A 16784-nucleotide genomic window follows, 5' to 3' on the forward strand; every position below is an offset into this window, starting at 1 on the left:
TATCATGCCGAATCTCTGCAAGCTCCTAAGGAAGTAAAGGTACAGCTGTGCTTTCTTTGTAATTGCACTTAAGTGCTGGGCCCAGGACAGATCCTTCAAAATAATAACACTGAGCAATTAAGTTGCCGGCCCTCTCCACATCTGATCCTCTGATGAGGACTGGCTCATGGACCTCTGGTTTCATTCTCTCGAAGTCAATAATTATCTCCTTGGTCTTGTTGACATTGAGTGAGAGATTGCAGTGACACCACTCTGCCAGATTTTCAATCTCCCTCCTATACACTGATCCGTCACCAACTTTGATTCAGCCAATGACGGTGGTGTCGCCAGCAAACTTGAATATGGCATTGGAGCTGAGCTTAGCCCCACTTACTGGTAAGTATAAGGCAAGTAGAGCAGGGGGCTAAGCACACAGCCTTGTGGTACACCTGTGCTGATGGAGACAGTGAAGGAGATGTTGTCAATCCGAACAGACTGGGGTCTACAATATCCCTCTAAACCAGGGATTCCCAGCCTGGGCTCCGTGGTCTCCTCGGTTAATGGTTGAGGTGCATAGCATAAAAAAAAGGTTGAGAACCCCTGCTGTAAACCTTTCCTGTCCATGTACATGTCTAAATGTTTTTTAGTTATTGTTATTGTACCTGTGTCAAGTCTCTTCTCAACTTGTTCCACATGAATGCAGGCTTTCCTCAAATTAGAATAGAGGAGGATAGGTCATTCTCTTTTTTTAATGAAGAATGGAAGGGAAACCCTGTTTGAGGAAAGAAAAAATATTCAGGAAAATAATTAAAATAAACTTTGTACATCTGTTTAACCTCGTGCTATCAACAGGATGCAGTAAAGCTACTTGCCAAGATATTCTCAGCTGTATCTCCGAGGTTGGCAGTAGCAGTCGGCTGTACGCACCACTATGAATTATTTGCATGTTCTCTTGCGCCATGCATGTTCCTGACTTGGAATTTATCTGCTGTTTATTGCTCAAAAATGATCTTCTTATTTGCTCTTATATGCTGTTTATTTCACTGCATTGGCATTCTTGCACTGCTCCCAGTGCTGTGGGAGCCTCTTCATCACATAGACTACAGTGGTTTAAAAGGTGATTTATCCACATTTCTTCACTGAGATAGGTAATGAGTGCTGGCCTCGCTGGCGACTCCTATATCTGATACCTTCTTCTTTTGAAAGAAAACAGTGACCTTCCGTGCTTCAGAAACAGGATAGCAAAAGTATGCCCAGGTAGGGGTTTAAGGTTCTAATGACTGATTGTCAGAAAGCCACATACTGAATGACTACATCATTGGTAATCATGCATAAGGGGTAATTCCACTTAGACAAGCACAACCAATATGAAAAAGTATGCAAGCTGGTGTTCTTTGTGTTTGTATTTGCCACTTTAAGCACAGATATGGGCCACTCTGAAATGTGATCTGATCTATCATCCCAAATACAAGCGCATCACAAAAATGATGTACAAGTAAAGAATTCTGGGCAATACATTTTCTAAAGAGTATTGGCTCTGGGCCTATATTTGCTGGAATTTAGAAGAATGAGGTGGGATTTCATTGAAATCTATTGAATGTTGAATGACCTAGATAGAGTGGATACGGAAAGGATGTTTCCTGTAACAGGGGAGTCTAGGACCAGAGGGTACAGCCTCAGAATACAAAGATGTCAATTGAGAATGGAGTTGACGAAGAATTTCTTTAGCCAGAGAGTGGTGAATCTGTAGAATTCATTGCCACAGGCAGCTGTGGAGGCCAAGTCATTGGGTATACTTAAGGCAGAGGTTGATAGATTCTTGAGTAGTCAGGGCATGAAGGATATGGGGAGAAGGCAGGAGACTGGGCTGAGAGGGAAAAATGGATCACTCATGAACTGGTGGAGCAGACTCGATAGGCCAAATGGCCTAATTCTGTTCCTACATCTTGTGATTTAAAACCAATTAATTACAAGTATCCATTTATAGTTTTAACCAATTGCTTTTGGCAGATGAAAAAGAAAGTCTAGTCACGCCTTGTCAGCATCTTCTCCCCACAAATTCCAGAAATTTGAATTTCTTCTGCCCCAAGGCAATGTGGAATTGAAAATTAATAAAAACCAAAAATAAAATCTGCAGATGCCAGAAAGCTGCAATAAATCAGAAGGTCGGGTAGTCGCAGTGGAAAGAAAAACAGATGATGTTTCAGGTTGAAATGAGTCTGTCAAATCTGGGAAAGAGAGAAAATTAATTTGGCTTTAAATAAACAACACATACAATATGCTGGAGGAACTCAGCAGGCCAGGCAGCATCTATGGAAAAGAGCAAACAGTCGATGTTTCGGGCTGAGATCCTTCTTTAGGATCCTTCATAGTTTTTAGTTTAAAAAAATGTCACTTACCTCATGCCCCTGTCAAAAAAATTGCAATGAATAATAAAATTTCATACTCCTCCTTTGTGCTTGAACCACAGATGACAGACAAAAACTGGATTTTCAGCTCTCCAGAAACCCCATTAGAACATAGAACATAGAATAGTACAGTACAGTACAGGCCCTTCGACCCACAATGTTATGTTGACCCTTAAACCCTGCCTCCCTTATAACCCCCCACCTTAAATTCCTCCATACACCTGTCTAGTAGTCTCACTAGTTTCACTAGTGTATCTGCCTTCACCACTGACTCAGGCAGTGCATTCCACGCACCAACCACTCTCTGAGTAAAAAACCTTCCTCTAATATTCCCCTTGAACTTCCCACCCCTTACCTTAAAGCCATGTCCTCTTGTATTGAGCAGTGGTGCCCTGGGGAAGAGGCGCTGGCTGTCCACTCTGTCTATTCCTCTTAATATCTTGTACACCTCTATCATGTCTCCTCTCATCCTCCTCCTCTCCAAAGAATAAAGCCCCAGCTCCCCCAATCTCTGATCATAATGCATGCTCTCTAAACAACCAACATCCTGGTAAATCTCCTCTGTACCCTTTCCAATGCTTCCACACCCTTCTTATAGTGAGGCAACCAGAACTGGACACAGTACTCCAAGTGTGGCCTAACCAGAGTTTTATAGAGCTGCGTCATTATCTCGCGAGTCTTAAACTCTATCCCTTGACTTATGAAAGCTAACATCCCATAAGCTTTCTTAACTATGCTATCTACCTGTGAGGCAATTTTCAGGGATCTGTGGAAATGTACCTCCAGATCTCTCTGCTCCTCCACACTACCAAATATCCTGCCATTTACTTTGTACTCTGCCTTGGAGTTTGTCCTTCCAAAATGTACCACCTCACACTTCTCTGGGTTGAACTCTATCTGCCACTTCTGCATCCTATCAATGTCTCTGCAATCTTCAACAATCCTCTACACTATCTACAACACCACCAACCTTTGTGTCGTCTGCAAACTTGTCAACACCCTTCTGCCCCCACATCCAGGTCGTTAATAAAAATCACAAAAAAGTAGAGGTCCCAGAACCGATCCTCATGGGACACCACTAGTCACAACCCTCCAATCCGAATGTACTCCCTCCACCATGACCCTCTGCCTTCTGCAGGCAAGCCAATTCTGAATCCACCTGGCCAAACTTCCCTGGATCCCATGCCTTCTGACTTTCTGAATAAGCCTACCGTGTGGAATTAGTGTCATACTAGACAAGTTCATACATTAACAATGCTTCATTAGCTCTTATTAGCTATTGCAATGTTCCAGCTTACTCTATGGTTTGCAGTTATATAAATGTAAGGTACTCAGAGTAATGTTTAACAGCTTAACATAATTGTAAGAAGTTTGTCTCTGATACCACCCATGATCAAATAGCTAAGTGAGGCTTGCTCTGTGAATGGTATTTGTGTAGGAAGCGCTGTGTCACCAGGTTATTTAATATAGAGGGCAGTGGGTATTTGCAAGAATATTCCAGCAAAGAGGAGCTGCTTTCTGGAGAGAGGAGCATAAATGGTGCTGTTCTCTGAGCATTTATAGATCAATATAAACATGGCAACTGTAGGCATATAGCCCACATTTCCTGCAATATTCACTCCATGTAACACATTTGATCAACTTGCCCTGAACCTATTTCTGTAACTGTCAAACCCATCACTAATCAACTGTGAATTCTTCCCTGTTTTGGGGTTGGCTCATTTCTTGTTGTGCTCATTTCAGCCTCCCACACCAGAACAAGATTACCCAGAATTGACTGAGGAGAGTCCTCCTGGATTCCAAGGTCATCAGCGGCAGCCGTCAGACTGGTCACAGGAGGACTACAGTGAGCCACAGTCACCAGTGGACATGCCTGTATACCAGTCGATTGATCCAAAACCACCTCCAGGCTGGTCCCTTGAGTTGGATCAAGAAGGGCAGATGCTTTATACAAGTGAAGTTACCCAAGAAAAAGTAAGAAACACATCTTTGTGTCGTGATATATGTATGTATGAAATTTATAATTTTGTGTTCTGAAGCTAAAACCCTTTATGTTTTTAAGTATATCTCTTAGAAATGACAAAATACAACTGCAAATTTTCTCATGTCTTGGTTTAATTTTCAGAATTAAAACCATTATCTAATATGAATAATCATAAACTATATATAATTTGTGTATTGCACATTTTAGTTTCTAAGTTTTGGTGAGATTGCCTTGTTTATTGTGGAAGAATTTCTCTGTAGATTTTCAGGTAGCCCAGGTAATTTTATATAAATCTCTTGTAGTGGAGTGTGTGTGGGAAATTTTTGCAAAATAGGTTCTAAATATGGAGTTTGAAATATAAATCATGCAAATTCATGGTCCCAAAGGCAGTGCTGGTGATTTTTATCTATGTTGTACATTGGTCCTTCTCTTTGTGGGTGACTAATGAAGGATAAGGAAGGAATGCTATTTTAAATGTTAGTAAAGATCAAATTCCATTTCATTGTTGACAAACGCTAGAAATATTATTTGCATTCATGAATGGACACCTGCATGCTGGTGAAGGTTAGCTTGTTTTGTGCATGACTAGCATAAGAATTTAAGGAAGTGGGGCAGGAATAGGCTGCTGTGCCAGCTGATAGTTGATCCCACCTTGACTTCAGCTCTCCTTTCTCAACGTTTCCCAGCACAGTTGACTCCCTTAGGTGCAAAATTGCTCCATCTTGCTATTCAATTCTTCAGTTTTCTGTAATAGGGTATTCCAAATATTTACAACACCCCTGAGAGAACACCTTTCTCCTCATGCCCGTATTAAATAGGTCCCCTTTATTCTGAAGCAGTTTCCTTCTAGGATACCCCTCCCCACCCCCTTGAGGGGAAACATTCTGTCAATATTTTCCTTGCCAAGACACCTCTGTATTTTATGTGTTTTAATAATGCCCACTGCCTGCTTCAAAAGACTTCAGTAGATCTGGGCAGTCTACTCAACTTTTCTTCTCATACCAATCATCAACTACTTGAACCACCTATGAACAACCTCTTAAAGCTAATATATCTTGTCATAGATGAGCAGAGCCAAGCTGTTTTAAGGAGCACTGTAGGTGTAGGTTAGTGTTGAGGAATTGAGGAGTATGGGGAAGTTGCCGGCTTTTCCTACTTTTCACCAACTTCCACTCAACATTTCATTTGCTTTTCTAATTACCTGCTGTGTCTGAATGTTAACTTCCTGTACTTCACATGTGGAGGATTGTCTGCCTCCTATCAGAACTTGTGCTGCCATTGAATGACATTAGATGGAGGTGCATTGATCTTGGCTGGTTACTTCAGCTGTGAACAATCCTTGGGAGTAGTTCAGTGACAGGGTTTGCTTTTCTGTATCTATCCAAAATCTTGGACTTTGTACCTTAAATTTTATAATTCCTCAGACTTCATTTCTTTTATAGGATTGTTAACATCTTGTATGATTGTGATATAGTATGCTCTCAATTTGTATTTTGTTCTTTGTAGTGGATCAGGCATATGGACACCAACGGCAAGTATTATTACTATAATCCAGATGAAGGCAAATCAGAGTGGGAACTTCCACAGGTAAGGAATGGTCATAATTATTAGAAATTGAACCATAAAGAAATCCTGATTGATAACTCCATTATAGAGTATCCATATTACTTAGATGTTGTTCCTAACTATATTCTTGTCTATGCAAAAGTAAGCATTAGAAAGTTGTTTTGTTAAGACTCTGATGGAATTGCACTCATTCCAACGCGCACACACGTGGCAGGCAACATCTATGGAAAAGAGCAAACAGTTGACTCTTCTTCATATTGGCCTAAAATATTGACTGTTTACTCTTTTCCATAGTTGCTACCTGCCCTGCTGCGTTCCTCCAGCATTTTGTGTGTGTGTGTGAGTCTCTCTCTCTCTCTCTCTCTCTGACTGACCTGGTCAGACTAGTTTGGACAGAAACAAAAGAAGTTGCCTAAGGTACAAGGCTGAAGGAAACAGCCATGAAGCAATTCTGCTTGTTACCTTGGGTCACATCCATTGAGAAGCTGACACAGGTCAGTCAGATGACCTTGGGCCAATTAAATTGAAACATCATAGATTGATCTGATAAGAAAAGTGTAAGAATGGAGGATTTTGGGCGCACAGGAGTGACAACTCTGTGGAGACCAACCATAGCAGATGGCCCCACATTGGAATTGTAGTGATTACATTGAGACTACGAGGAATGTCTGACCAGTGTAGACTACTTTTCATGGGTATTACCTTTTCTCCTCTTTGACTGTTCACGGAGGGTCAAGGAAACCTAATAGGTGTGTACATAGGTTTTGAGTTCTGTAAGTTTACACATCTGTTAGCAGAGCCAATAAAAGTACTTCTCAGTAAATACAGATGCTCTCTGTGCCCAACTGATCATTATTACTGACAGTTAATACTTGAGGGTTAATCCTCGTAACACTGGTGAATAGCCTGCAATGTGTTTTGCGTTTACCGCCCAATGAGGAGCTAATCGTGCACTAAATTGCCAGATTGGTCTGTGTTCTGCTTCTACAGCAGTTTAGTTCTAGCAGGTTGAATGCCTAGAGCAACGTTTCCCTGCAGAGAACCAAGTTCTGCTGCCAAATGCAGTATGAAATCATTGCAGTGAGTGGAGTTGTAGATTCTGCATATGCTTGAAATCTTGAGCAGCATTCACAAAATGCTGGAGGAATGCAGCAAGTCAGGCAGCATCATTGGAGGGAAATGAACAGACGACATTTTGGCCCAAGATCCTGATGAAATAGATAATGAGGTTGCGAGGGCGATACAGGAGGAAGAAGCTAATAATGGCAGTGCAAAAGGAGTGGCATCAGCCTATTCGATAAACCTATTGAGGAAAAGTGTGTATGGAACTGGAGGAGATAGCAGAGCTACTTAATGAATACTTTGCTTCAGTATTCACTACGGAAAAGGATCTTGGCGATTGTAGGGATGACTTACAGTGGACTAAAAATCTTAAGCCTATAGACATTAAGAAAGAGGATGTGCTGGAGCTTTTGGAAAGCATCAAATTGGATAAATCTATGGGGCCAGACGAGATGTACCCCAGGCTACAATGGGAGGTGAGGGAGGAAATTGCAGAGCCTCTGGCACTGATCTTTGCATCATCAATGTGGACGGGAGAGGTTCTGGAGGATTGGAGGGTTTCAGATTTTGTTCCCTTATTGAAGAAAGGGAGTAGAGATAGCCCAGGAAATTATAGACCAGTGAGTCTTACTTCAGTGTTTGGTAAGTTGATGGAGAAGATCCTAAGAGGCAGGATTTGTAAACATTTGGAGGGGCATAATATGATTAGAAATAGTCAGCCTGGCTTTGACAAAGGTAGGTCGTGCCTTATGAGCCTGATTGAATTTTTTGTGGATGTGACTAAACACATTGATGAAGGTAGAGCAGTAGATGTAGTGTATATGGATTTCAGCAAGGCATTTGATAAGGTACCCCATGCAAGGCTTATTGAGAAAGTAAGGAGGCATGGGATCTAAGGGGACCTTGCTTTGTGGATCTAGAAATGGCTTGCCCACAGAAGGCAAAGAGTGGTTGTAGATGGGTCATATTCTGCATTGAGGTCAGTGACCAGTGGTGTGCCTGAGGGATCTGTTCTGGGACCCCTTCTCTTTGTGATTTTTATAAATGACCTGGATGAGGAAGTTCGTAAATTTGCTGATGATGTAAAGGTTGGGGATGTTGTGGATAGTGTGGAGGGCTGTCAGAGGTTACAGCGGGACATCGATAGGATGCAAAACTGAACTGAGAAGTGGCAGATGGAGTTCAACCCAGATAAGTGTAAGGTGGTTCATTTTGGTAGGTCAAATATGATGGCAGAATATAGTATTAATGGTAAAACTTTTGGCAGTATGGAGGATCAGAGGGATCTTGGGGTCCGAGTCCATAGGACACTCAAAGCTGCTGTGCAGGTTGACCCTGTGGTTAAGAAGGCATATGGTGCATTGGCCTTCATCAACCGTTGGATTGAGCTTAAGAGCCGAGAGGTAATGTTACAGCTATATAGGGCCCTGGTCAGACCCCACTTGTAGATAATGTGCTCAGTTCTGGTCGCCTCACTACAGGAAGGATGTGGAGACCATAGGAAGGATGCAGAGGAAATTTACAAGGATGTTGCCTGGATTGGGAAGCATGCCTTATGAGAATAGGTTGAGTGAACTCGGCCTTTTCTCCTTGGAGTGGCGGAGGATGAGAGGGGATGTGATAGAGGTGTATAAGATGATGAGAGGCATTGATTGTGTGGATAGTCAGAGGCTTTTTCCCTGGGCTGAAATGGCTAACACAAGAGGGCACAGTTTTAAGGTGCTTGGAAGTAGGTACAGAGGAGATGTCATGGGTAAGTTTTTTTACACAGATAGTGGTGAGTGAGTGGAATGGGCTGCTGGCAATGGTGGTGGAGGTGGATCAGATGGGGTCTTTTAAGAGACTCCTGGATAGGTAGATGGAGCTTAGTAAAATAGAGGGCTATGGTAACCCTAGGTAATTTCTCAAGTAAGTATTGTGGCACAGTATTGTGGGCCAATGGGCCTGTATTTTGCTGTAGGTTTCCTATGTTTCTATTACACAAAGATGTTGAAGGCTAGTGGTGGCCTGACATGGATGTGTGGGATTGCAGAGATAGAAAATGTCTGTACCTGCAGGATGAGTTGTTTTGAGAAGCACTGACCTGATGGAATAGTCTTGTGAAGAACTGATTGAAGCAGTATTAATAACTTAAACAGCAGGATGTACAGTGCCTTGGAAAATGTATTCAACCCACACAAATCTTTTCACATTTTTACTGTCTCATTTTCGAAATTTAAAATGTATTGAAGTAGGATTTTTGAGCTAATCTACAAAGTGTTATGCATCATGTCAAATCAAAAGAAAAATGCCAGAGCCTGTCAACAATTTACTAAAAATTAAAAACCCCAGAATTGTGAGGCTGAAAAAAAAAATTCATCCCCTTTTGTAATCATTACTCCAACTTTCCTCCATTGCAATATATTACCTTACCAATTCGCCCAGCTTGTTGATGTAGAAAATTGGAGGATCACCTGTTTTCAATGAATTCACAAGAATAAATGCCCCCATTCTCTGTAAGTTCCAACAGTGTGGTATATTTTCAACAGACATAACCAAAATCAAGACAAAAGAGTATTCAAGCCAAGACAGGTAAATGATAATTGAGGAACAGAAATCTGTGGAAGGGTTCATGACAATCTCAAAGGCACTGAACATAATTTGGAGCTCAGTGCAGTCCATTGTGGGAAAAAAATATGAAACCACAGCCACACTACCTAGGTCAGGCTGATCACGAAACTTCACCACTGGAGAAGAATGGCACTTGTAAGTGAGGCTACTGTGACACCAACAGTCACTCTGGGTGAGCTGCAGAAGTGAGTGGTTGCAACTGGGGATGAGGTTCATGGCTCCATAAATCTCCAAGGTCTTGTACGAAAAGGATATTTATGGAATAGTGGCAAGGAAAAAGCCCTGGCTTGAAAAAAGACTTTGTAAAACATGACTTAGAAGATACTGTAAAGATGTGGTCTTGTGGTTGGATGAACTTTTGCCTCAACACTAAGCGGTACATGTGGCATAAATCTAATACTGTACATCAGCCAGGTAACACCATCCCTGCTGTAAACTATAGTGGAGGAACCATCATGCTATGGGGAAGCATTTCAGCAGCAGGGACTGGATATCTGGTCAGGATTGATTGGATGATGAATGCTGCTAAATACAGAGAGATTCTAGCCTCTGCCAGAAAGCTTAAACTGCGGAGGAAGTTCATCTTTCAGTAGGACAATGACCCAAAGCACACTGCCAGAACAACCATGGATTGGCTTCAAATGAAGAAAACTGACATCTTTAGTGGCTCAGTCAGAGTTCTGACCTTAACCCAACTGGACATCTCCAGCAGGACCTCAAGATTGCTGTCCACTGCCATTCCCCAAATAACCTGGCACAGCTTGAGCAATTTTGCAAGGAGGAATAGGCAAATCTTGCTCCATCATGTTGTGCAAAGCTAATAGAGGCTTATCCAAAAAGATTACTGGCTATAATAACTGTGAGCGGTGATTCAACTAAGTACTGAACAAAGGGGATAAATACTTTTGAACTGCTGGTAATTCAGTTTACGAATTTTTAGATTTAAAGTTTTAGAATTTTCCCTGTTATTTGGACTCTACTATAGGGAGAGGAAAAAAAGCATGTGATTCACATGAAAAAATCTCAGTTAAATAGATCAAAATCAAATAAGCTCTCATTTATGTGAACAAAGGGTTGGGGGCTGAATGCTTTTACGAGACCCTGTAGAACCATTGTGTTCACTCTTCATGGTTTAGAAGTGACTTACAACACTGACCCCTGTGTAAAGGGCCACACCGCTACTTAGTTCAGTAGCTCTCTTCAACCACACCATAGTCTCACAAGCAGGGAAATGATGCCCTTTGCCACACATTGCCCAAATCCATTCTCTAGCACAGAATGGTGCTGAAACTGAGTCACGTGCATTGTTTTTATCAAATGCTCCAAAGATCAGAAAGCCTGTCAATCAAGAGGATAAAAGTGACTCTGATAAGTCACGGCAGACAATTTGAATTTAGTTACTGGTGGCCCACCCCACAAATCTTCGGCTCCTTACCTGATTTGATCTTAGAATCCCCTCTCTTGGCGACATGATTGGCCAGTTTGAATCACGGCAGTTCTCCCTCCCCACCTCATTATCCATTTGATTCTCTAAGGACTGCATGTGTATTTTTTGCAGATCCAGTTTTGTATACGACACAACATGCAATCTTTGAAGGACACCACAGGTATGCATTGCAGGGCCTCCCACATTTATGCATGTGAAAGACTTCAACAATCCTAGGTGTGATACAATCAAAGACATTAATCTTTCATTAATGGGGTATCATTCAACTCTATTCTGCCAGTAATTAATATACCCCATCTGAAAACTGATCTGGAAGGCAGAGACATCATGGCACAAAGTACACTTGACTATGGAGTCACTCCAGTCTTGTCCTGTACATGACTGGATGACTCTTTAGTCATTCATTCATTCATTATGTGCAATGTCATATCACATGGGCAATCACAGTCTTCCCATGACCATGAATGTTCCTGCAAACTTTTGGACAGAAGTGGTTTGCCATTGCCGCCTTCTGGGCAGCATCTTTACAAAGTGGGTGACCCCGGCCATTATCAACATTCTTCCGAGATAGTCTGTGGTCACATAACCAGGACTTGCGATATGCACCAGCTGCTCATACGACCATCCAGCACTTGCCCCCACGGCTTCAAGTAACGCTGATCAGGTGGAGGGAGGGCACTAAGCAGGTGCCCAGTGGTGACCTGCAGGCTAGCACAGGGAAGGAGCGCCTTGCACCTCCTTTGGTAGAGACGTATCTCCATTCTGCCACCCATAATCTGTAGTAACATGTCTTTTTAAAAAATCACTGTAAAATCTGGATGTACAGTTCTGATGATTGGCTGTTCCTTTAGAAAGAAGAATCCTCAATACAGTGGATTCCAGTTAATTGGGACACATCATGACTAGTACATTTTAGCCCAATTAATCAGCCGACCCAATTAGCTGAAGTTTCATGGAAATAGTTTAAAAGGTACATAAAAAAGGCAAACTACCATTTAACTGAGTAACAAATTATGTATTTAAATGAAATATACAACACTATCAATAATATTACAGTACTATAAAACTGATATTGATGGATCCAGTGTACCAGTGTGTGCTGCCGTGTTCTTTTGATTGACCGTAAATGAACAAAATCAGTGCAGACACTTGGTGCAGATAATGGACTGCTTCATACAATTTTTGAGATTATATTTGGCTTAAAAAATATTTGGCTTATGTTTGCAGGAACATTCATGGTCATGGGAAGACTATGATTGCCCATGTGATACGACATTGCACATAATGAATGAATGAATGACTAAAGAGTCATCCAGTCATGTACAGGACAAGACTGGAGTGACTCCATAGTCAAGTGTACTTTGTGCCATGATGTCTCTGCCTTCCAGATCAGTTTTCAGATGGGGTATATTAATTACTGGCAGAATAGAGTTGAATGATACCCCATTAATGAAAGATTAATGTCTTTGATTGTATCACACCTAGCTTTATTTTCATCATAGCTTTCAAGATGATTGTCGATAGCTCAAAATTCCTCATGGGTTCTAACTTTTGAAGTCCTGAAATAGATTAATTTTCACTCTGGGCCATTTCTGTCGCATCCAAGCTTGGATGTTTGAAACCACAGAGAGCAAACCAGTTCTGAATTGTCTTGTTGCTTATTGCTCGCTAAATATCAGTGACAAAAATCATTATTTTTTTAAATGTAAACACATGCAACTGAGACTATTTAAAAACTGCTCTAAGCATGGTGTAGTGTCCAATGGGCACACAAGTGCACTTGACTGCTTATAACCATATAACAATTACAGCACGGAAACAGGCCATCTCGGCCCTTCTAGTCGTTCCCGAACGCTTACTCTCACCTAGTCCCACTGACCCGCACTCAGCTCATAACCCTCCATTCCTTTCCTGTCCATGTACCTATCCAATTTTACTTTAAATGACAATACCGAACCTGCCTCTACCACTTCTACTGGAAGCTCATTCCACACAGCTACCACTCTCTGAGTAAAGAAATTCCCCCTCCTGTTACCCTTAAACTTTTGCCCCCTAAATCTCAACTCATGTCCTCTTGTTTGAATCTCCCCTACTCTCAATGGAAAAAGCCTATCCACGTCAACTCTATCTATCCCCCTCATAATTTTAAATACCTCTATCAAGTCCCCCCTCAACCTTCTACGCTCCAAAGAATAAAGACCTAACTTGTTCAACCTTTCCCTGTAACTTGGGTGCTGAAACCCAGGTAACATTCTAGTAAATCTTCTCTGTACTCTCTCTATTTTGTTGACATCTTTCCTATAATTTGGTGACCAGAGCTGTACACAATACTCCAAATTCGGCCTTACCAGTGCCTTGTACAATTTTAACATTACATCCCAACTCCTATACTCAATGCTGTGATTTATAAAGGCCAACATACCAAAAGCTTTCTTCACCACCCTATCCACATGAGATTCCATCTTCAGGGAACTATGCACCATTATTCCTAGATCACTCTGTTCTACTGCATTCTTCAATGCCCTACCGTTTACCATGTAATTCCTATTTGGATTATTCCTACCAAAATGTAGCACTTCACACTTCTCAGCATTAAACTCCATCTGCCATCGTTCAGCCCACTCTTCTAACTGACCTAAATCTCTCCGCAAACTTTGAAAACCTACTTCATTATCCACAACACCACCCACCTTAGTATCATCTGCATACTTACTAATCCAATTTACCACCCCATCATCCAGATCATTAATGTATATGACAAACAACATTGGACCCAGTACAGATCCCTGAGGCACACCCCTAGTCACCGGCCTCCAACCTGACAAACAGTTATCCACCACTACTCTCTGGCATCTCCCATCCAGCCACTGTTGAATCCATTTTACTACTTCAATATTAATACCTAACGATTGAATCTTCCTAACTAACCTTCCGTGCTGAACCTTGTCAAAGGCCTTACTGAAGTCCATATAGACAATATCCACTGCTTTACCCTCGTGAACTTTCCTCGTAACCTCTTCAAAAAATTCGATAAGATTTGTCAAACATGCACAAATCCATGTTGACTGTTCCTAATCAGACCCTGTCTATCCAGATAATTATATATACCATCTCTAAGAATACTTTCCATTAATTTACCCGCCACTGATGTCAAACTGACAGGCCTATAATTGCTAGGTTTACTCTTAGAACCCTTTTTAAACAATGGAACCACATGAGCAATACGCCAATCCTCTGGCACCATCCCCGTTTCTAATGACATTTGAAATATTTCTGTCAGAGCCCCTGCTATTTCTACACTAACCTCCCTCAAGGTCCGAGGGAATATCCTGTCAGGACCTGGAGATTTATCCACTTTTATATTCCTTAAAAGCGCCAGTACTTCCTCCTCTTTAATCGTCATAGTTTCCATAACTTCCCTACTTGTTTCCCTTACCTTACACAATTCAGTATCTTTCTCCTTAGTGAATACCGAAGAAAAGAAATTGTTCAAAATCTCCCCCATCTCTTTCGGTTCCACTCTGATTCTCTAAGGGACCAATTTTATCCCTCACTATCCTTTTGCTATTAATATAACTGTAGAAACCCTTTGGATTTATTTTCACCTTACTTGCCAAAGCAACCTCGTATCTTCTTTCAGCTTTTCTAATTTATTTCTTAAGTTTCTTCTTATATTCTTTATATTCGTCAAGCACCTCATTTACTCCATGCTGCCTATATTTATTGGAGTTAAAACTGTTTGGCAACAGTCTCCTGTACCAATTAAGTGGCATAGTGTCCCAAATAAAGGGAATCCCAGCTATTTTCTCGACTAGTTTTTATTCTTCAGGAGTTGTTCCAAATAAGTGTCTGGCGGATTTAACAAAATAGCCCAATTATCCAAAATCAGCTGTACTCGATTTTAGGACTTGGGATAAGATTTTCCCGGATTATGTATCTGATTCTATGTTCTGGATTTGAGGAGGGATATACTTGCATCAAAGATGGTACAGAGAATGATTTCTGTTTGATTCGGTTGATTTCTGGGATGACATAAAAAGAAAGATGTTCATCTGCACAGTGGACCTGTACTCATTGGAATTTAGAATGTGAGGTGATGTATTTGAAACATGCAAGGTCTTGAGGAGGATTGATTGAGTGTTTGTTGATGGAATATTTTCACTAGTTGTGGTATCTAAAACTTCAGGACTCAGGTTTAGAAATAAAGGGTCTTCCATTCCAGAATATGTTGTCTTTTACCTCGTCATGACATTGTAATTCTCTAGCCAAGAGAGCTATGGTGATGGCTTCATTGAATGTATTCAGTGCAGACAATTGAACTAAAAGGAAGTCAAGGTATGTGGACAAAGTAGGAAAGTAACAATACTGGCACCGTCTCAATCTTATTGAATGATGGAGCGGACTTCATGGGTCAAATGACATTGTCCAGCTTCAGTTTCTTCTGTTCTTCTATTTAAAAGAAAAGTGGGTGGTCACACGTTGGAAAGTAATGGAATTTTTCATAAGTTAGCCAATCATATCCTTGCTATCTCCTTGAGAACTGATTGTATTGTGGGTGAGACAAGGGGTTTGGATGGTGCTGGAGCAGTCAGGTCAGGCTTGAGGAAAGGGGATTGTGGATCTTAGGAGTCCAATAAAACCTCTTCTAATGAGGAGAACTTGCACTGTTTCACTCCAGGTCTCTGGGGTAGTACATGCAGTTGCTCTTCTTGCATTGTACCTGAAAAGAGGTAACTGCTTCTTTATCCTGTGATGGAGAAACAATCATTTTATAAATGTCTAGATTGTATTTTTATGTATTAACAGCTGGTTGGATTAAGCAGACAATTTAATACTTTTACCTCTTCCCCAGTATGAAGCTCACTCAAATCGACATAGTGCAGGAAATGGAATCGACCAAGAGGGAAATTTAGTTTTTTCAAACTGGCGCCATGGCCAGTCACTGAAAATGGTTCCATTGCTACGCTCTGAACCTGAGGAGAAGGTAAGTGATGAATTGTTCTGTCGGGCTTTGCAGGGTCATATTTTTGAAGATCTCTCTTGTTTACCACAGTGTCAGTGCTGACATTTCACCTCTAGTACCGGGGTTCATATCCAAACTCATGAGATGAAAATCTTTTCTGACTTCTGGTTTAAACTTGAAATTAGTCCAGCTGGGTTACTTTGCATGGGATCTTGGTCTGGTGATGTGGGTTAGCAGACTAGGGAGTCTCTAACCATCCAACGATATTTGGGGGAGGAGACAGGTTTGAGTTGGAAATTAAATTTTGGGCATTGGCTTTCTTGTCTCCAGTATGGTTGGTGATGGGGTCAATTTAGAATCAAATTGAAGCATTCTGTATGGATAGTGGTGTGGATGTTCATATCCAAGTGAACACTAACAAATATTTAAGTGTTCGTTAAAATATTAAGTTTCAGTCATATTCTATATTATGGAGATATCACACAGGTGTATACAGTACCTTACTAGCACCTTAATGATCCCTGAATCACATTTTCTATAGCAATTAACAATGGGACAGTTGTATTCGGTATTGAGTCTCTCCTATCATAATGAGAACAAAGAGCTGAGATTTTATATGTGAAAATTAATTACAAATCATTCAGTTCACAATCCAAATAATAGTTCTTCTCTGGGCATACAAATGGACGTGAATGTTTTAAAACCTAAATAACTCAATGAGAGACCCATGCAATATGTTCAAAGCAAAATGTGTATGTTTATTTT

The 16784-nt window shown here is 41.1% G+C and overlaps 1 protein-coding gene across 2 annotated transcripts in view; it reads left to right on the forward strand.

Moving 5' to 3' along the window:
- The window catches only part of arhgap27l (Rho GTPase activating protein 27, like), a 112209-nt gene that overhangs the window by 57920 nt on the left and 37505 nt on the right, over positions 1–16784 (forward strand). For both annotated transcript variants that reach the window (XM_073070677.1, XM_073070678.1), the window contains 3 exons: positions 4131–4361; positions 5878–5958; positions 15909–16040. In XM_073070677.1, the coding sequence (XP_072926778.1) occupies positions 4131–4361; positions 5878–5958; positions 15909–16040 (444 nt within the window). The remainder of the gene's footprint in view (positions 1–4130; positions 4362–5877; positions 5959–15908; positions 16041–16784) is intronic.

The sequence above is a fragment of the Hemitrygon akajei genome, chromosome 18 (genome assembly GCF_048418815.1).
Source record: "Hemitrygon akajei chromosome 18, sHemAka1.3, whole genome shotgun sequence".
In the NCBI taxonomy this organism is placed as follows: Eukaryota; Metazoa; Chordata; class Chondrichthyes; order Myliobatiformes; family Dasyatidae; genus Hemitrygon; species Hemitrygon akajei.